Source organism: Somniosus microcephalus, chromosome 9, assembly GCF_052327205.1.
Source record: "Somniosus microcephalus isolate GS21.2 chromosome 9, FLI_Smic_1.0, whole genome shotgun sequence".
Classification (NCBI taxonomy): domain Eukaryota; kingdom Metazoa; phylum Chordata; class Chondrichthyes; order Squaliformes; family Somniosidae; genus Somniosus; species Somniosus microcephalus.
The window spans coordinates 226,387,332-226,408,864 of NC_140995.1; the positions used below are offsets into that span (position 1 = coordinate 226,387,332).

The 21,533-nt window shown below is 48.6% G+C and overlaps 1 protein-coding gene across 3 annotated transcripts in view; it reads right to left on the minus strand.

Annotated features, from left to right (window-relative positions):
- Nucleotides 1-326: 326 nt before the first annotated feature.
- xdh (xanthine dehydrogenase) overlaps nucleotides 327-21,533 on the minus strand; it is a 194,205-nt gene continuing 172,998 nt past the window's right edge. Inside the window, exons 36-38 of one of the 3 annotated variants that reach the window (XR_015079622.1) lie at nucleotides 13,821-13,988; nucleotides 5,413-5,686; nucleotides 327-2,738 (exon numbers count right to left, since the gene is read on the minus strand). Coding sequence is in view for 2 of the 3 variants with exons in the window: in XM_085997952.1 (XP_085854078.1) it covers nucleotides 5,636-5,686; nucleotides 13,821-13,988 (219 nt within the window). In the remaining variant the exon portion in view is untranslated. The remainder of the gene's footprint in view (nucleotides 2,739-5,412; nucleotides 5,687-13,820; nucleotides 13,989-21,533) is intronic. The other 2 variants (XM_085997952.1, XM_085997953.1) reach the window with 2 other exon arrangements.

The following is a 21,533-nucleotide window of genomic DNA, read 5'->3' on the forward strand; positions in this document are numbered from 1 at the left end:
CTTATGTTCTCTGGCATTGCGTGATACAGTGGGTCACACACTGTCCTCTGGGACCGGGTGCTGCAGGGTGTCACTCAGCCTGATTTATGGGATTGAAGGTGTCCCTCCCTGTACTGGCTGTAAGAATCCAACATGAAATTAATTTGAGCAGATTTACTGCAGATATTATTGGGTGCGAGACTTCATCACAAAAGTGATGCTAATGTTTCACTCACAGACATCAATGTCTGGGTTCTGTGAGAGCTAGAACTGACAGAAGGTTGGATATTGGGACTGTAACATCCCTCAGTGATCTCAACAAAAGAGAAAATTCTACTCCATCAGAATATTCTGCAAATTATATTTTATTTTAAATTTAAAATTAATCTCAGTACAACAGTCAGAGATTTGAAACTGGTGAATGACAGACTATACAGACATTACTGATATGCATTCACTACAACCTGAATGTTAAAATCTAAACATTATATTTACTAATTTACAGTATTAGCAGCCCTTCTCATACAGTTCTGATCACACTGAGAACTGTGCGTCTCTGACAGTGTAAGAAATATATATGTTTAATATATTGTCAGCGCAGTACTTAGTGAGGAGCATTGTAAACTGCGATGTCTATCATTAGTGAAATGGATCCTATTATCATGATAGCAAAATACTGCAGATGCTGGAAATCTGAAATAACAACAGAAAATGCTGGAAAAACTCAGCAGGCCAGGCAACATCCGTAGAGAGAAAATAGAGTCAACGTTTCAGGTGAACCCTTTGTCAAGACTAAAGAAGCACAGGAAATGAAATAGATTAAGAGGCCAGGCTGGGAGAGAACAAAAGAGAAGAAGAGACATTAAGAGGTATTCAAAACGAGACGAGATGGTGATAGGACTAGTGGAGACAAAAGACGGCTCTAGATTAGGTGTGAAATGTGCTGGCAGAATGGGAGACAGCTGCCATGTGGGAGAGAAAAAAAAAGAAAGGGGAGGAAGCGAAAAGTACATTTTTACTTATATTTTTTATCCACACCTTTGCTTTGGTTTCCCCCCCTTTTTTTTTTCTCTCTCCCACATGGCAGCTGTCTCTCATTCTGCCAGCGCATTTCACACCTAATCTGAGCCGTCTTTTGTCTCCACTAGTCCTATCACCATCTCGTCTCATTTTGAATACCTCTTAATGTCTCTTCTCTTTTGTTCTCTCCCAGCCTGGCCTCTTAATCTATTTCATTTCCTGTGCTTCTTTAGTCTTGACAAAGGGTTCACCTGAAACGTTGGGCTGGATTTTGCTACGGGGGCGGGTTGGAGGTGGGAAACCCACATTCGGGCTTGTTGTCCTGCCTCCATGGAGATGTGGCCAACCCACTGGATTTTCCTCTGATTGACCTTGTTGAGCCCGCCCTGTGGGCTCAGCAGGCCAATTAAGGGCCACCCGGCAACAGGTGACGTCAGAAATTGACATTTCATCTGTCAAAAGCTTTTGGCAGATGAAATATCAGTGTTTAGCAGCTGTTTGAAGCTGTCAAGCACTGAAAAACTAAATCATTTTGCTGCAGAAACCAAGAAGCTGATTTTTTTTTAAAAATCGGAGCTTCTGTGGTTCTTGCAGCCGACTCCCAACACCGGAATGCAGGACTCCTGTAAAGGTAAGTAAAAGTAAGTTAAACTTATTTAAACACTTTAAACACTTGCAAAACACTTACCTTTGCACGCCTGCACCCCTCACTCACCTGAACACTGGGCATCTCGACCCCTCCAAGACCTCAGACCTACGTCCCGCCTCGAAAACTTTTCGTGGTTGGAGCTGTCGGGAAGCCCACAAACCAGCAATAAAAATCGCGAATAGGCAAAAAACTACCTGTTAACAGGCAGTTTAATTGCCTTTAATCCCTTCCCGCCTCTGGGAGTCGGGTTCCAGCACTTGTCAGCAACCCGACTCCTATGAAATTGACATGGAGGCGGGTTGGAGGCGGGATGGGGTCGGGACCCCCGGATCTCCGATTTTTATCGCCTGCACACCTCCAACCCGACTCCAGGGGCTTAGGAAAATCCAGCCCGTTGACTCTATTTTCTCTCCACAGACGTTGCCTGGCCTGCTGAGTTTTTCCAGCATTTTCTGTTGTTATTTTGGATCCTATCATGGTTGTGTTTAGACTGCATTGTTAAATGATAATGCTAAACGGTAATGTTAAATGTTATTGTTGAATTATATTGCTAGACTTTAATGTTAGACTTTACAGTTAGATCATGTTCATTTGACTGTAATATTAAATTGCAATGTTAGAGATTGTAATGTTGATTGTCATGTTAGATTGTAATGTCAGAGATTGCAGTATCAGGCTGTATTGTTAAATTTTAATATGAATTTTAATGTTAAACTGTGATGTAGATTTAATATTAAATTGTAATGTTTGACTGCAATGTAAATTCTGATAAATGATCAGAGGATCAAAACATTAAGTTGTAATGTAAACCCTAACATATTGATTTATGGAGTAATTTTTAACAAAATAAAATGCTAATTGTTGTGTTTGATATCAACATACTATTAATGATCATACACCTAGCATATGCTCCTTGCCCACAAACTTTATTTCCTGTGTCACAATTTTGAGACACACTTTTTCCCTCAACAAACAACTGCATATGTAAATATAATAGGAAAAACAGCTCAACATTTATAATCCTATTTCATGTCAACTTTCACCTTCACAGTTTGTTGGTGAATTAGTCGAATCACTCAAAATGTCCTTTCTGGAAAACAAAATTGATTTACCATTTTGTTCAGTAACTGAAATTTCTGATTTCCAAAATTTAAACAAAAAAAAGCACAATTCATTATTTCATGATAACATGATTAAATTTACTCATTGAATTGCCGTTTGTGTCATTAAAATTTTGACTTTGTTGCCCCAGCCTGGATATTTTTACCTCACTATGGTCAGAGAGAGCTATCAACCACTCGATCCCTTTTGAACATGCTGAGTTTGTAGAATTTCCCAGCAGGCAATCTGTACATCAGCAGAAGTTGAAGATTAAAAGGATACCCTCGATTAATTTGAGAGGATTTGAGAGTTTCTTTGCTTTTTCCAAAAGACCTGATTTGTCAAAGCTTTATTTCAAGCAAATGCTGACGTTTGCCATTCTGTTATAAACTTCTACGGACAACGCCTGAGATTATCAGCAGCTGTGATTCACCACAACTATCATAGAATCATAGAATGACACAGCAAAGAAGGGAGGCCATTTGGCCCACCGTGCCTGCGCTGGCTCTTTGGTAGCGCTATCCAATTAATCCCACTTCCCTGCTCTTTCCCCCATAGCCCTGTCTATTTTTTCCTTTTCAAGTATTTATCCAATTCTTGGCTTCCTTTGTCGAAAAGTAAACAAAGAGATTGTTTATTGAGAACGGGCTTTGCTTGATTGTATGTGCAGTTAAAGCATTTCCCTTCTGATTAAGTTTTAAGGCTTACGGAATTTTTAAAATATATAATAACTTGTAAACTGCGTAACAATGAACTCTGAGCATTTTTCAGGTAATTTATGTTTATTTATTTTTTTAAAGACTGTACAGGGTAGATAGATTTTTCAGCATGCTGCTGGGGCATAAAACAGGCAGTGCGGGTGGACCGCCTGGTATAGAAACCGTCGGATTATTATTTCCATAACGGCTGTCTGAACCACAATGCCAGTTTTATACACAGGTGGCAAGTTGAAAATCTCCCCTATAAGTCTTCATCTCTCCGCCTCTCACTCCTCCTTTAAGACATTGTTTTAAAACCTCCCTCTTTGAAGAAGCATTTGGTCACCTGTCTCCTTTTGTGGCTGGGTGTCAATTTTATGTTTGATTACGCTCCTACACAGCATCTTGGGAAATGTTACTATGGTTACGAGAGGGACGGAGTCGCTGGCTAGGGAACAGAGTCTGTGGCGGGGACAAAATGTCTTCTCAATATTTAGTTGGAGGCAGTTTCTACTCATCCGATACTGAATGTCGGACAAGCAGCGTGAGAAATCAGAGACAATGGAGGCGTTGAGAGAGGTGGTGGTGAGGTAGAGCTGGGTTTTGTCAGCATGCATGTAGAATTGTCGTCGAATTACAGTATGCAGACGATGCTTGCGTCTGCGCTCACTTGGAGGTCGAACTCCAAACCATTGTCAACGCCTTCACCGAAACGTACGAGAGCATGGGCCTTACACTAAACATCCGTAAGACAAAGGTCCTCTAACAACCTGCCCCCGTCACACAGTGCTGCCCCCCGATTATCAAAATCCACGACAAGGCCTTGGACAGCGTGGACCACTTTCCATACCTCGGGAGCCTACTGTCAACAAGGGCAGACATTGACGACGAAGTCCAACACCGCCTTCAGTGTGCCAGTGCAGCCTTCGGTCGCCTAAGGAAGAGAGTGTTTGAAGACCACGACCTCAAACCCGGCACTAAGCTCATGGTCTACAGAGCAACAGTGATACGCGCCCTGCTGTATGCCTCAGAGACATGGACCATGTACAGCAGGCACCTCAAAGCACTGGAGAGGTACCACCAACGCTGCATCCGCAAGATCCTGCAAATCCATTGGCAGGATAGGCGCACCAACATCAGTGTTCTCGCTCAGGCCAACATCCCCAGCATCGAAGCTCTGACCACGCTCAATCAGCTCCGATGGATGGGTCACACTGTCTGCATGCCCGATATGAGACTCCCAAAACAAGCGCACTACTCGGAGCTCCGGCATGGCAAGAGAGCCCCAGGTGGGCAGAGGAAACACTTCAAGGACACCCTCAAAGCCTCCTTGAAAAAGTGTAACATCCCCACCGACACCTGGGAATCCCTGGCCCAAGACCGCACAAAGAGGAGGAGAAGCATCCGGGAAGGCGCCGAACACCTCGAGTCTCTTCGCCGGGAGCAAGCGGAAGCCAAGCGCAGGCAGCGCAAGGAGCGCACGTCAACCCAAGCACCCCACCCACCCGCCCCTTCAACCACCATCTGCCCCACCTGTGACAGAGACTGTAGGTCCCGCATTGGACTAATCAGTCACCCGAGAACTCATTTTTAATGTGGAAGCAAGTCATCCTCGGTTCCGAGGGACTGCCTAAGAAGAGAAGAAGAGAATCTGACATGCTTTCGGATGATGTCGCCGAGGGGCAGCATGTGGATGAGAAGTAGGAGGGGGCCAAGGATAGATCCTTGGGGGACACCAGAGGTAATGGTGTGGGAGCAGGAAGAGAAACCATTGCAGGTGATTCTCTGGCTACGACCGGATAGATAGATCCCTTGGTGATCAACTCGGCGATCAGTTTCCATCATCCGTCAACACAATCCACCATATATTTCTTTGGGCATTAATTAACTTGTCAAGTAGCTTTCAAGTAGTAAGCTCAATCTGCTGAATTTAACTATTGAATGGACTGCGACCTTTGTACGAACCTAAAAATTACTTGTTAAAAGGCTGCCAGTTGGTCAGACTTGGGTGTGATATGATGTCTTGACCTGAAGGGGGGAGGTCATGGAGTAGCCTGCGGGCCCCACTAATTTGTGTTCCATTGCCGAGTGTCCCAGAAACTGGGGGTCGATAAAATTCTCATGGGCCAAATAATGATCAAACGTTCCCTCACTCACTCATTGGAAACGATCATCTCCGGGGCTCAGGTTACACTTCGACATTCCAGGGAGTAAATGTCCCTGGTTCCGCAGGAGGACACTGGGGAAAAATGAAAACAATTTCATTCATCTTTATTTTATAAAACAGAAAATATACATTTCAATTAAAGAGGGAAGAATGGGTGTGTTTTAATTGTGGCCGTCAGCAATCACAGGCCTTTTGTATTAAACTCAAACCCCCGGGAGTGTGTCGGTATTTACAGGGGGTCCCCGGGAGTGTGTCAGTATTTACAGGGGGTCCCCGGGAGTGTGTCGGTATTTACAGGGGGTCCCCGGGAGTGTGTCAGTATTTACAGGGGGTCCCCGGGAGTGTGTCAGTATTTACAGGGGGTCCCTGGGAGTGTGTCGGTATTTACAGGGGGTCCCCGGGAGTGTGTCAGTATTTACAGGGGGTCCCCGGGAGTGTGTCAGTATTTACAGGGGGTCCCCGGGAGTGTGTCAGTATTTACAGGGGGTCCCCCGGAGTGTGTCAGTGTTTACAGGGGGTCCCCGGGAGCGTGTCAGTATTTACAGGGGGTCCCCGGGAGTGTGTCTGTATTTACAGGGGATCCCTGGGAGCGTGTCAGTATTTACAGGGTGTCCTGGGAGTGTGTCAGTATTTACAGGGGGTCCACGGGAGTGTGTCAGTATTTACAGGGTGTCCCGGGAGTGTGTCAGTATTTACATGGGGTCCCCGGGAGTGTTTCAGTATTTACAGGGGGTCCCCGGGAGTGTGTCAGTATTTACAGGGTGTCCCGGGAGTGTGTCAGTATTTACAGGGGGTGCCCGGGAGTGTGTCAGTATTTACAGGGGGTCCCCGGGGAGTGTGTCAGTATTTACAGGGGGTCACCGGGAGTGTGTCAGTATTTACAGGGGGTCACCGGGAGTGTGTCAGTATTTACAGGGGGTCCCCGGGGAGTGTGTCAGTATTTACAAGGGGTCCCCAGGAGTGTGTCCGTATTTACATGGGGTTCACTGGGAGTGTGTCAGTATTTACAGGGGGTCCCCGGGAGTGTGTCAGTGTTTACAGGGGGTCCCCGGGAGTGTGTCAGTATTTACAGGGTGTCCTGGGAGTGTGTCAGTATTTACAGGGTGTCCCGGGAGTGTGTCAGTATTTACATGGGGTCCCCGGGAGTGTTTCAGTATTTACAGGGGGTCCCCGGGAGTGTGTCAGTATTTACAGGGGGTCACCGGGAGTGTGTCAGTATTTACAGGGGGTCCCCGGGGAGTGTGTCAGTATTTACAAGGGGTCCCCAGGAGTGTTTCAGTAATTACAGGGGGTCCCCGGGAGTGTGTCAGTATTTACAGGGGGTCCCCGGGGAGTGTGTCAGTATTTACAAGGGGTCCCCGGGAGTGTTTCAGTATTTACAGGGGGTCCCCGGGAGTGTGTCAGTATTTACAGGGGGTCACCGGGAGTGTGTCAGTATTTACAGGGGGTCCCCGGGGAGTGTGTCAGTATTTACATGGGGTCCCCGGGAGTGTTTCAGTATTTACAGGGTGTCCCGGGAGTGTGTCAGTATTTACAGGGGGTGCCCGGGAGTGTGTCAGTATTTACAGGGGGTCACCGGGAGTGTGTCAGTATTTACAGGGGGTCCCCGGGAGTGTGTCAGTGTTTACAGGGGGTCCCCGGGAGTGTGTCAGTATTTACAGGGGGTCCCCGGGAGTGTGTCAGTATTTACAGGGGGTCCCCGGGAGTGTGTCAGTATTTACAGGGGGTCCCCGGGAGTGTGTCAGTATTTACAGGGGGTCCCCCGGAGTGTGTCAGTGTTTACAGGGGGTCCCCGGGAGCGTGTCAGTATTTACAGGGGGTCCCCGGGAGTGTGTCTATATTTACAGGGGATCCCCGGGAGTGTGTCAGTATTTACAGGGGGTCCCTGGGAGTGTGTCAGTATTTACAGGGTGTCCTGGGAGTGTGTCAGTATTTACAGGGGGTCCCTGGGAGTGTGTCAGTATTTACAGGGTGTCCTGGGAGTGTGTCAGTATTTACAGGGGGTCCCCGGGAGTGTGTCAGTATTTACAGGGGGTCCCCGGGAGTGTTTCAGTAATTACAGGGGGTCCCCGGGAGTGTGTCAGTATTTACAGGGGGTCCCTGGGAGTGTGTCAGTATTTACAGGGGGTCCCTGGGAGTGTGTCAGTATTTACAGGGTGTCACTGGGAGTGCGTCAGCATTTACAGGGTGTCCCGGAAGTGCGTCAGTATTTACATGGGGTCTCCGGGAGTGTGTCAGTATTTACAGGGGGGTCCCTGGGAGTGTGTCAGTATTTACAGGGTGTCCCGGGAGTGTGTCAGTATTTACATGGGGTCCCCGGGAGTGTTTCAGTATTTACAGGGGGTCCCCGGGAGTGTGTCAGTATTTACAGGGGGTGCCCGGGAGTGTGTCAGTATTTACAAGGGGCCCCCAGGAGTGTGTCCGTATTTACATGGGGTTCACTGGGAGTGTGTCAGTATTTACAGGGGGTCCCCGGGAGTGTGTCAGTATTTACAAGGGGTCCCCAGGAGTGTGTCAGTATTTACATGGGGTTCACTGGGAGTGTGTCAGTATTTACAGGGGGTCCCTGGGAGTGTGTCAGTATTTACAGGGTGTCCCGGGAGTGTGTCAGTATTTACAGGGGGTTCCCGGGAGTGTGTCAGTATTTACACGGGGTCCCCTGGAGTGTGTCAGTATTTACAGGGGTCCCCAGGAGTGTGTCACTGTTTACAGGGGGTTCCCAGGAGTGTGTCAGTATTTACAGGGGGTCCCCGGGAGTGTGTCAGTATTTACAGTGGGTCCTCGGGAGTGTGTCAGTATTTACAGGTTGTTGTGGGAGTGTGTCGGTATTTACAGGGGGTCCCGGGAGTGTGTCAGTGTTTACAGGGGGTTCCCAAGAGTGTGTCAGTATTTACAGGGGGTCCTCGGGAGTGTGTCAGTATTTACAGGTTGTTGTGGGAGTGTGTCCGTATTTACAGGGGGTCCCGGGAGTGTGTCAGTGTTTACAGGGGGTTCCCAAGAGTGTGTCAGTAATTACAGGGGGTCCTCGGGAGTGTCTCAGTATTTACAGGGGGTCCCTGGGAGTGTGTCAGTATTTACAGGGTGTCATGGGAGTGTTTCGGTATTTACAGGGGTTCCCGGGAGTGTGTCAGTATTTACAGGGGGTCGCCGGGAGTGTGTCGGTAATTACAGGGTGTTCTGGGAGTGTGTCAGTATTTACAGGGTGTTCTGGGAGTGTGTTAGTATTTACAGTGGGTCCACGGGAGTGTGTCAGTATTTACAGGGGGTCCCCCGGAGTGTGTCAGTGTTTACAGGGGGTCCCCGGGAGCGTGTCAGTATTTACAGGGGGTCCCCGGGAGTGTGTCTATATTTACAGGGGATCCCCGGGAGTGTGTCAGTATTTACAGGGGGTCCCTGGGAGTGTGTCAGTATTTACAGGGTGTCCTGGGAGTGTGTCAGTATTTACAGGGGGTCCCCGGGAGTGTGTCAGTATTTACAGGGGGTCCCCGGGAGTGTTTCAGTAATTACAGGGGGTCCCCGGGAGTGTGTCAGTATTTACAGGGGGTCCCTGGGAGTGTGTCAGCATTTACAGGGTGTCCCGGAAGTGCGTCAGTATTTACATGGGGTCTCCGGGAGTGTGTCAGTATTTACAGGGGGGTCCCTGGGAGTGTGTCAGTATTTACAGGGTGTCCCGGGAGTGTGTCAGTATTTACATGGGGTCCCCGGGAGTGTTTCAGTATTTACAGGGGGTCCCCGGGAGTGTGTCAGTATTTACAGGGGGTCCCCGGGAGTGTGTCAGTATTTACAGGGTGTCCCGGGAGTGTGTCAGTGTTTACAGGGGGTCCCTGGGAGTGTGTCAGTATTTACAGGGGGTCCCCGGGAGTGTGTCAGTATTTACAGGGGGTCCCCGGGAGTGTGTCAGTATTTACAGGGTGTCCCGGGAGTGTGTCAGTATTTACAGGGGGTGCCCGGGAGTGTGTCAGTATTTACAGGGGGTCACCGGGAGTGTGTCAGTATTTACAAGGGGCCCCCAGGAGTGTGTCCGTATTTACATGGGGTTCACTGGGAGTGTGTCAGTATTTACAGGGGGGTCCCGGGAGTGTGTCAGTATTTACAGGGGGTCCCCGGGAGTGTGTCAGTATTTACAAGGGGTCCCCGGGAGTGTGTCAGTATTTACATGGGGTTCACTGGGAGTGTGTCAGTATTTACAGGGGGTCCCTGGGAGTGTGTCAGTATTTACAGGGGGTTCCCGGGAGTGTGTCAGTATTTACACGGGGTCCCCTGGAGTGTGTCAGTATTTACAGGGGTCCCCAGGAGTGTGTCACTGTTTACAGGGGGTTCCCAGGAGTGTGTCAGTATTTACAGGGGGTCCCCGGGAGTGTGTCAGTATTTACAGTGGGTCCTCGGGAGTGTGTCAGTATTTACAGGTTGTTGTGGGAGTGTGTCGGTATTTACAGGGAGTCCCGGGAGTGTGTCAGTGTTTACAGGGGGTTCCCAAGAGTGTGTCAGTATTTACAGGGGGTCCTCGGGAGTGTGTCAGTATTTACAGGTTGTTGTGGGAGTGTGTCCGTATTTACAGGGGGTCCCGGGAGTGTGTCAGTGTTTACAGGGGGTTCCCAAGAGTGTGTCAGTATTTACGGGGGGTCCTCGGGAGTGGGTCAGTATTTACAGGGGATCCCCGGGAGTGTCTCAGTATTTACAGGGGGTCCCTGGGAGTGTGTCAGTATTTACAGGGTGTCATGGGAGTGTTTTGGTATTTACAGGGGTTCCCGGGAGTGTGTCAGTATTTACAGGGGGTCGCCGGGAGTGTGTCGGTAATTACAGGGTGTTCTGGGAGTGTGTCAGTATTTACAGGGTGTTCTGGGAGTGTGTTAGTATTTACAGTGGGTCCACGGGAGTGTGTCAGTATTTACAGAGGGTTCCTGAGAGTGTGTCAGTATTGACCGGGGTTTACGGGAGTGTGTCAGTATTTACAGGGTGTTCTGGGAGTGTGTCAGTATGTACAGGGGGTCCCCGGGAGTGTGTCAGTATTTACAGAGGGTTCCTGAGAGTGTGTCAGTATTGACCGGGGTTTACGGGAGTGTGTCAGTATTGACAGGGGGTCCCTGGAACTCTGTCGGTATTTACAGGGGGTCCCTGGGAGTGTGTCATTATTTATGGGGGCTCCCCGGGAGTGTGTCAGTATTTACAGGGGGTCCCCGGGAGTGTGTCAGTATTTAAAGGGGGTCCCCGGGAGTGTGTCAGTATTTACAGGGGGTCCCCGGGAGTGTGTCAGTATTTACAGGGGGTCACCGGGAGTGTGTCAGCATTTACAGGGTGTCACGGGAGTGTGTCAGTATTTACAGGGAGGTCCCCGGGAGTGTGTCAGTATTTACAGGATGTCCCCGGGAGTGTGTCAATATTTACAGGGTGTCCGGGGAGTGTGTCAGTATTTACAGGGTGTCCCCGGGAGTGTGTCAATATTTACAGGGTGTCCGGGGAGTGTGTCAGTATTTACAGGGGATCCCCGGGAGTGTGTTGGTATTTACAGGGTGTCGTGCGAGTTTGTCAGTATTTAAAGGGGGCCCCCAGGAGTGTGTCAGTATTTACAGGGTGTGTCTGTATTTACAGCAGGTCCCCGGGAGTGTGTCGGTATTTATAGGGTGTGTCTGTATTTACAGGGGGTCCCCAGGAGTGTGTCAGTATTGACAGGGTGTCCCCGGAAGTGCGTCAGTATATACAGGGTGTCCCCGGGAGTGTGTCAGTATTTACAGGGTGTTCTGGGAGTGTGTCAGTATTTATAGGGGGTCCCTGGGAGTGTGTCAGTATTTACAGGGGGTCCCCAGGAGTGTGTTACTATTTGCAGGGGTTCCCGGGAGTGTGTCAGTATTTACAGGGGGTCCCCGGGAGTGTGTCAGTATTTACAGGGGGTCCCCGGGAGTGTGTCAGTATTTACAGGGTGTCCCCGGGAGTGTGTCAATATTTACAGGGTGTCCGGGGAGTGTGTCAGTATTTACAGGGGATCCCCGGGAGTGTGTTGGTATTTACAGGGTGTCCGGGGAGTGTGTCAGTATTTAAAGGGGGCCCCCAGGAGTGTGTCAGTATTTACAGGGTGTGTCTGTATTTACAGCGGGTCCCCGGGAGTGTGTCGGTATTTATAGGGTGTGTCTGTATTTACAGGGGGTCCCCAGGAGTGTGTCAGTATTGACAGGGTGGCCCCGGAAGTGTGTCAGTATATACAGGGGGTCCCTGGGAGTGTGTCCGTATTTACAGGGTGTCACGGGAGTGTGTCAGTATTTACAGGGGGGTCCCCGGGAGTGTGTCAGTATTTACAGGGTGTCATGGGAGTGTGTCAGTATTTACAGGGGGGTCCCCGGGAGTGTGTCAATATTTACAGGGTGTCACGGGAGTGTGTCAGTATTTACAGGGGGGTCCCCGGGAGTGTGTCAGTATTTGCAGGGTCTCCGGGCATGTGTATGTATTTACAGGGTGTCACGGGAGTGTGTCAGTATTTACAGGGTGTCGTGCGAGTTTGTCAGTATTTAAAGGGGGCCCCCAGGAGTGTATCAGTATTTACAGGGTGTGTCTGTATTTACAGCGGGTCCCCGGGAGTGTGTCGGTATTTATAGGGTGTGTCTGTATTTACAGGGGGTCCCCAGGAGTGTGTCAGTATTGACAGGGTGGCCCCGGAAGTGTGTCAGTATATACAGGGTGTCCCCGGGAGTGTGTCAGTATTTACAGGGTGTTCTGGGAGTGTGTCAGTATTTATAGGGGGTCCCTGGGAGTGTGTCAGTATTTACAGGGGGTCCCCAGGAGTGTGTTACTATTTGCAGGGGTTCCCGGGAGTGTGTCAGTATTTACAGGGGGTCCCCGGGAGTGTGTCAGTATTTACAGGGGGTCTCCGGGAGTGTGTCAGTATTTACAGAGGGTTCCCGAGAGTGTGGCAGTATTTACCTGGGTTCCCGGGAGTGTGTCGGTATTTACAGGGGGTCCCTGGGAGTGTGTCCGTATTTACAGGGGGTCCCCGGGAGTGTGTCTGTATTTACAGGGGGTCCCCGGGAGTGTGTCAGTATTTACAGGGGGTCCCCGGGAGTGTGTCAGTATTTACAGGGGGGTCCCCGGGAGTGTGTCAGTATTTACAGGGTGTCACGGGAGTGTGTCAGTATTTACAGGGGGGTCCCCGGGAGTGTGTTAGTATTTACAGGGTGTCCCCGGGAGTGTGTCAATATTTACAGGGTGTCACGGGAGTGTGTCAGTATTTACAGGGTGTCCGGCGAGTGTGTCAGTATTTACAGGGGATCCCCGGGAGTGTGTTGGTATTTACAGGGTGTCGTGGGAGTTTGTCAGTATTTACAGGGGGTCCCCAGGAGTGTGTCAGTATTTGCAGGATGTGTCTGTATTTACAGGGGGGTCCCCGGGACTGTGTCGGTATTTACAGGGGGTCCCCGGGAGTGTGTCAGTATTGACAGGGTATCCCCGGAAGTGTGTCAGTATATACAGGGTGTCCCCGGGAGTGTGTCAGTATTTACAGCGTGTCCCTGGGAGTGTCTCAGTATTTACAGCGCGTCCCCGGGAGTGTGTCTGTATTTACAGGGGGTCCCTGGGAGTGTCTCAGTATTTACAGCGCGTCCCCAGGAGTGTGTCGGTATTTACAGGGGGTCCCCGGGAGTGTGTCGGTATTTACAGGGGGGTCCCCGGGAGTGTGCCAGTATTTACAAGGTGTCCCTGGGAGTGTGCCAGTATTTACAAGGTGTCCCTGGGAGTGCGCCTTGAGGAACTGTACGGCCTAGTACTGCTTCTATATCTTTCTTTTGTAAATCGTCCCAAGGCGCTTCAGAGGAGAGATTATTAAATAAAATTTGCCGTTGAGCCACATAAGGAGATATTAGGACAAGTGACGAAAAGCTTGGTCAAAAAGGTAGTGTTTTAAATGTGGAGAAAGAGCTGGAGAGGTTTAGGGAGGGAATTCCAGAGCTTAGGGCCTAGGCAGCTGAAGGCACCAGGATCCTCCATCGTGAGAAGGTAGTTGGGCTGAGATCCATTAGAAAAAGAACATGCCTGTTGGGACTAATGGGCCCACCCTGTTCCTGAAACTCTTGTCATCAGCGGGCTGCGCTGGGCTTGAAGGACGTGACTCTGGTGTGACCCCTCCACTGATGGCTGCAGAAAGACCCCGAGAAAGCATCAATTGGCCATCTCCGGTCTTGGCGTTCCCTTCAACCCAGTCACTGAGAGGAGACCCACGTACCATCTCCGTCAGGTTATCGATGCAGGCGTTACGTATCCTGTCTGGTGTTGCTGGGCTGTCCAGCCGGAAGAGGCCCGTCACTCCAGATGCTGCCCTGGCGACGGTAATGGCGTCTTTGATGGCGAAGAATATGGAGGCTGCGAGGAACAGAGGGGGTTCTCCAACGGCCTGAAATAAACAGACACGGTTCACATCCCACTGCCCCGGGGTAGAGTTAATCACTTACACTGATCCCTGAAATAAACAGACACGGTTCACATCCCACTGCCCTGGGGTCCAGTTATTTGCAGCAATACCTTTAATGATCATTAATTCATAATTTTAAATATGTTAATGAAGGAATTCACAAACTAGCCCACACACGCACGCACGATATTAATAAAGGCCTTGTCTCAGCTGGCATTGTGGCTTTCCTTTGTTCTCTCTCCTCTCCTGAAGGCACTGACTCATTTGGGGCCTGGTATGACAGGCCCCAGAAGCCTCCAGTAGAAGTGTCCATTCTCCATGTGTGCGCCTACACGCAGTGAGCGGTAACCAGCTATTCGACTGAGTGGAGAGGGGTCGTGGCCAATTGCGTGCTTTGAACCCATGCGCGTTCCATCAGAGGTTGCTGGGTAGCAGTCAGGAGTGGGAGCCCTGGCTGATTTCCACCCACCATTCCCCTCCTCCTCCTGCACCGCCCTTCGGGCAGGGGCACTGGGGCAGACTGTTGACCAGCCGAGATACCTGAACCAGGAGTCAAATCTGCACCCTGTGTGGTTTGATGCCACACCTGGTGATGCTGTAAACCACCCGCCCGCTCGAGAAGACCCTCCACATCACCCACTTAATCTCCTGACTCAAGGTTTCGCCTCAATATTCCGCGTTCGGGGAAAATCAGGCAAATCCCTTCAGTGTCTGCAGCCACCGTCATCGTTATGTGACGGTGAGGGTTATACTGCCATCTGGTGGCTGCAAAAATAACTGCAGTTTTTCATACAGCACAGAAGGAGGCCATTTAAAGAGCAGTTGTGTTTAGGCCCCCCCTCCCCGCTTTCTGTCCTGTAACCCTGTAAGTTCCTTATCCTCAAGGACCCGTCCAACTCCCTTTTAACATTATTGATGGAATCAGCATCCACCACCTGTTCAGGTCGAGCGTTCCAGATCCCGACAACTCTCTGAGTGACAAAAGTTTCTCCTCGTTTCCTCCTCTAGATCTTTTGTCAATGATTTTGAATCTATGAGCTCTAGTTTTTATTGTAATCTGCAGAGGGAATATGGGGGAATGACAGCAGGGGGAAATTGCTGAGTAAAGATAACTAAAGCGTTGGCCCCACAAAGTGTGATGTCAGCATCGACTGTGGCGACGCTGCCATCACTAAAACATCTGCAGAACAACTTCCGTACGTTTTACCTGGAATTCCTCTGCCTGCGATTTTATTGTGTTGGTCCCCTCGGTGAAAGAGCGCACTGAAGAACTCTATACAGGCACATTGCCACTATCGCCAAATGTGGTTTCAACCACAGGATCATACAGCACAGGAGGAGGCCATTCGGCCCATCGTGCCGGTGCTGCCTCTTTGAAAGAGCTCTCCAATTAGTCCCACAACAAATACTTATCCAATTCCCTTTTGAAAGTTACTATTAAATCTGCTTCCACCGCCCTTTCAGGCAGTGCACTCCAGATCACAACAACTCGCTGCGTAAAAAAAATTCTCCTCATCTCAGCCTCTGGTTCTTTTGCCAATTACCTCAAATCTGTGTCCTCTGGTTACCGACCCTCCTGCCGGTGGAAACAGTTTCTCCCTATCTACTCTATTAAAACCCTTTGTAATTTTGAACACTATTACATCTACATTTAACCTTCTCCGCTATAAGGAGAACAATCCCAACTTCTCCTGTCTCTCCACATAACTGCAGTCCCTACAAGATCGAAGTATTAGTGGTAATATATTGAGTTGGATTGAGAACTGGCTGGAAGGCCATAGACAGAAAGTAGCTACAGATGGATTTGTACCTGTTTGGAAACCGGTCACCAGTGGTGTCCCGCAGGGATCAGTGTTTTTATTAATGATCTAGATGTAGGTGTTGGGGACACGATCGACACGTTTGCAGATGATACTAAGATTTGTGCGAGTGTTACGACTGTAGACGATGCACGACAGCTTCAGGTGGACCTTGATGTGTTGGAGAGTTGGACTTGTGAATGGCAAATGATGTTTAACTTAGAAAAGTGCAGTGTTACTTTTTAAAATTCTCATTGGTGTTTTGAAATCTTTCCAAGGCCTCGCCCCTCCCTATCTCTGTAAACCCCTCCAGCCCTACAACCCTCTGACATTTCTGCGCTCCTCCAATTCTGGCCCTTGTGCGTCATTGGCAGCCGGCCCTCCCTAAACCTCTCTGCCTCTCTTTCCTCCTTTAAAACGCTCCTTAAAACCTACCTTTTTGACTAAGCTTTTGGTCATCTGCCCTAATATCTCCTTATGTGGCTTGTTGTCTAATTTTGTTTGCTCCCATTTGGTGAGACCACACCTGGCGTACTGTGTACAGTTTTGATCTCCTTACTTAAGGAAGGATATACTTGTTTCGGAGGCAGTGCAACGAAGGTTCACTCGATCGATTCCTGGGTTGAGAGGGTTGTCATATAAGGAGAGATTGAGTAGAATGGGCCTGACGTAATAAAACTCACTACGTGCTTGGTTTGAGCATAAAGCAAGGCTTTACTCAACTTCTTTCAGAACATGGAGGTCTAGTTGTATTTCACTAGCCCCTTGTCTTACAAAATGTCCTTGGAAAGCTGGGGCCCACGCCTGAGTATTTAAACTCCTTGGACGGCGCCACCAGCTGGCCGTCCAGCGTTATTTCATAAGTAGTTTCTTGATGATGAGATTTATAACAGGGCCTATATTCTCTGGAGATTAGAAGAATGGCAGGCGATCTCATTGAAACTTAGAATTCTTGACAGGGTAGATGCTGAGAGGTTGTTTCCTATGGCTGGAGAATCTAGAACTGGGGGCATAGTCTCAGGATAAAGGGTTGGCCATTTAGTACTGAGATGAGGAGAAATTTCTTCACTCAGAGGGTTGTGAATCTTTGGAATTCTCTACTACAGAGGGCTGTGGATGCTCAGTTGTTGAGTATATTTAAGACTGAGATCGTTAGATTTTTGGACACTAGCGGCATCAAGGGATATGGGGATAGTGCGGGAAAGTGGAGTTAAGGTGGAAGATTAGCCATGATCTTATTGAATGGTGGAGCAGGTTCGAGGGGCCATATGGCCGACTCCTGCTCCTATTTCCTATGTTATGTTCTTATATCCCTGGTACCATTCTAGTAAATCTCCTCTGCACCCTCTCAAAGGCCTTGAAATCCTTCCTAAAGTGTGGTGCCCAGAATTGGACACAATACTCCAGCTAAGGCCTAACCAGTGATTTTATTACATAGAAATTACAGCACAGAAACAGGCCATTTGGTCCAATTCGTCCATGCCAGTGCTTATGCTCCACACGAGCCTCTGCCCACCCTATGTCATCTAACCCTATTAACATATCCTTCTATTCCTTGATGCAAAAGCAAAATACTGTGGATGCAGGAAATCTGAGATAAAAACAGAAAATGCTGGAAATACTCAGCAGGTCGGTACGGTAGCACAGTGGTTATGTTACTGGACAAGTAATCCAGAGGCCTGGACTAATGATCCAGAAACGTGAGTTCAAATCCCACCACGGCAGCTGGGGAATTTAAATTCAATAAATTAAATAAATCTGGAATAAACAGCTCGTATCAGTAATGGAACTATTGGATGGTCATGAAAACCCATCTGGTTCACCAAAGCCCTTTAGGTAGGAAATATGCCGTCTTTACCTCGTCTGGCCTATATGTGTGCAAAGTAGTTGACTCTTAACTACCATCTGAATATGGCCTAGCAAGCCACTCAGTTGTAACAAACCACTACGAAAAATAAAAATAAAACCGGACGACAACAGCACACCCAGCCCAGTCGACCCTGCAAAGTCCTCACTAACATTTGGGGAATTGTGCCAAAATTGGGAGAGCTGTCCCACAGACTAGTCAAGCAACAGCCTGACATAGTCATACTCACAGAATCATACCTTTCAGCCAATGTCCTGGACTCCTCCAACACCATCCCTGAGTATATCCTGTCCCATCAGCAGACCAGAGGTGGCGGCACAGTGGTATACAGTCGGGAGGGAGTGGCCCTGGGAGTCCTCAACATTGATTCTGGACCCCATGAATGGCTTCAAGTCAAGCATGAGCAATGAAACCTCCTGCTGATTACAACCTACCGCACTCCCTCAGCTGATGAATCAGCACTCCGCCATGTTGAACACCACTTGGAAGAAGCACTGAGGGTAGCAAGGGCACAGAATGTACTCTGGGTGGGGGACTTCAATGTCCATCACCAAGAGTGACTCGGTAGCACCACTACTGACCGAGCTGGCTGAATCCTGAAGGACACAGCTGCCAGCCTGGGCCTGCGGCAGGTGGTGAGAGAACCAATACGAGGGAAAAATCTCATTGACCTCGTCCCCACCAATCTACCTATCGCAGATGGATTTGTCCATTACAGTATTGGTAGCAGTGATCACTGCACTGTCTTTGTGGAGGCGAAGTCCCGTCTTCACACTGAGGACACCCTCCATCATGTTGTGTGGCACTAACACCGTGCTAAATGGGATAGATTCAGAACAGATCTAGAAGCGCAAAACGGGGCATCCATGAGGCGCTGTGGGCCATCAGCAGCAGAATTATATTCCACCACAATCTGTAACCTCATGGCCCAGCATATCCCTCACTCTACCATTATCATCAAGCCAGGGGACCAACCCTGGTTCAATGAGGAGTGCAGAAGAGCATGCCAGGAGCAGCACCAGGCGTACCTAAAAATGAGGTGCCAACCTGGGGAAGCTGCAACACAGTACGACATGCATGCTAAACAACGGAAGCAGCATGCTGTAGACAGAGTTAAGCGATCTCACAATCAACGGATCAGATCAAAGCTTTGCAGTCCCGCCACATCCAGTTGTGAATGGTGGTCGACCATTAAACAACTAACAGGAGGAGGAGGCTCCATGAACATCCCCATCCTCAATGACGGTGGAGCCCAGCACGTGAGTGCAAAAGACAAAGCTGAAGCGTTTGCAACCATCTTCAGCCAGAAATGCCGAGTGGATGATCCATATCGGCCTCCTCCTGAGGTCCCCATTACCACGTGATATTGAGAAATGGCTGAGCACACTGGATACAGCAAAGGCTATGGACCCCGACAACATCCCAGCTGTCATGCTGAAGACTTGTGCTCTAGAACTAGCCCCACCTATAGCCAAGCTGATCCAGTACTGCTACAACACTGGCATCTATCCCACAATGTGGAAAGCTGACCAGGTATGTCCTGTCCACAAAAAGCAGGACAAATCCAACCCGGCCAATTAGCGCCCCATCAGTCTACTCTCAATCATCGGTGTTGTGTATTTTGAATGTTATATTTGAATTGTTCCACATAGCTTACCGTAGTTGTGATGTGCAATGCACTATGGGAAATAGAGTGCATTAAGTGGAAGAGATTCTTCTGGAAGTAATGGCTGTTAACTGAACTCTGTCTCCTGCGTACTCTTTTAATTGTTATACAAGCAAGGTTAATAAACTCTTGAGATTTAACAAAAGTGGCGACGAGGACGTCTGAACTTACGTGGCTCTGCTGTGCGGAAGATAGTCGGGTTTTACGTGTTTAAAACTGTTTATTTTGCCGTGGACAGTTAATTAAAGTGAGGCTGGTTCGAGGAAAGGAGTTTGCAATGGCGGGAAGACGAGACGACGCATAAGGTACTAATGACTTGAGGAAGGGGGGGAAAAGCAGTGAGTAAATCGGGAAGGACATTTATTCAACTGTGAAACGATCTGTGAATTGAAGCACTAAATAACTGATAGTGATTTTAGTTGAGTTCAACATTGGAAGGATCCTTAGTGAATGATAATTAGGAGCCTGAGAGAAGGAAAATGGCTGGAATTATCGGTAACATTGGACCGTTTGATGAGAATGTCGAACAATGGAGCTCATACACAGAACGATTTGAATACTTCACACAAGCAAATGACATTGGAGGGAACAAAGTAGTACCTACATTGTTAAGTGTGATGGGACCAAAGACTTTCAATCTTTTGCGTACTTTAGTGCATCCAGATAAACCAGGGACTGAACAATATAGCGAAATTGTGGAGATACTAAAAGGGCATTTTTCACCCAAACCCCTAGTCATAGCTGAGAGGTTTAGGTTTCACAGGCGTAACCAGGAAGAAGGATAAACAGTGACCATGTTTGTAGCTGCACTAAAAAGACTATCAGTGCACTGTGAGTTTAATGACGTGCTAAATGATACTATAAGAGACAGGCTAGTGTGTGGTATGAGAACTGAAGCCATACAGAAGAGACTATTAACGGAGAGTAATCTGACACTACAAAAGGCCATTGAAATCAGTATTTCCATGGAATTGGCAGCTAAGGAAGCTCAACAATTGGGTGCAACAGAAAAAGTGCACAAAGTAAGAACAGAGAGCCAAGGGCCATGCTTCCGTTGTGGCAAAACGGGGCATCTTGCGTCTGCATGCTGGTGTGTGGACATGGATTGCTACAGCTGTGGTAAAAAGGGACATATTCAGCGCGCATGCAGAAATAAAAAGGACACAGAGAAAACGTCAAAGACGGAAGGAAGAAAAAAAACATTCAGACAAAAGATAAAGAAGCATGTCCGCTCTGTAGAACAGGACAAAACAGAGGCAAGTGACACTTCAGAGGAGGAATTATCACTTAACGTGCTGACTGTAGCTGGGGATTCGCATGGCTACTGGGTCTCACCCTTGCTAGATGGGCAGCCTGTGCGAATGCAGATCGATACCGGGGCAGCAGTATCTCTTATGTCAGAGACAGTCTACAAAAAGACATTAAAGCACCTTCCACTTCAGCCAGCTAACCTAGCGTTAAGGACATATACCGGTGAAAGAGTAACCGTGAGAGATATCACTGAGGTCACAGTTCAGTTGAATGGACAAACTAGGAAGTTACCACTCTACGTAGTTAAAGGAGACTACCCCTCCCTACTGGGACATTCATGGATGGAGAGAATAAAATTAGACTGGCCATCAGTCTACATGATGTCACACAATGATCCAGGCTTAACCGCCATCTTAAAGAAACATGCAGAAGTCTTTAATGGAGAACTGGGTAGCATGAAAGATATTACTGTGAAGCTTTGTATTAAGCAGGATAGCAAACCCAAGTTCATGAAGGCACGACCTGTACCTTATGCCATCAGATCAAAAGTCGAGGCTGACTTAGAAGCCCTAGTTGAAAGCGGAGTACTAGAACCAGTCAGCGTGAGTGAATGGGCAACACCCATCGTACCAGTGCTCAAGAAAGGGGGTGGAGTTAGGATATGTGGAGATTTTAAAGTAACTGTTAACCCTGTATTGTCAGTGGAGCAATATCCGCTTCCCCATATTGATGATTTGTTTGCGGGACTTGCTGGGGGCCAGAAGTTTAGCACAATCGACCTCTGTCAAGCCTACCTGCAAATGCATGTGGATGAACAGTCACAAGAAATGCTGACTATTGTGATGCACAAGGGCCTATTTAGGTATCGTCGACTTCCTTTCGGAATTACATCAGCTCCAGTGCTTTTCCAATGTGCTATGGACCAGATCCTTAGTGGATTGCCT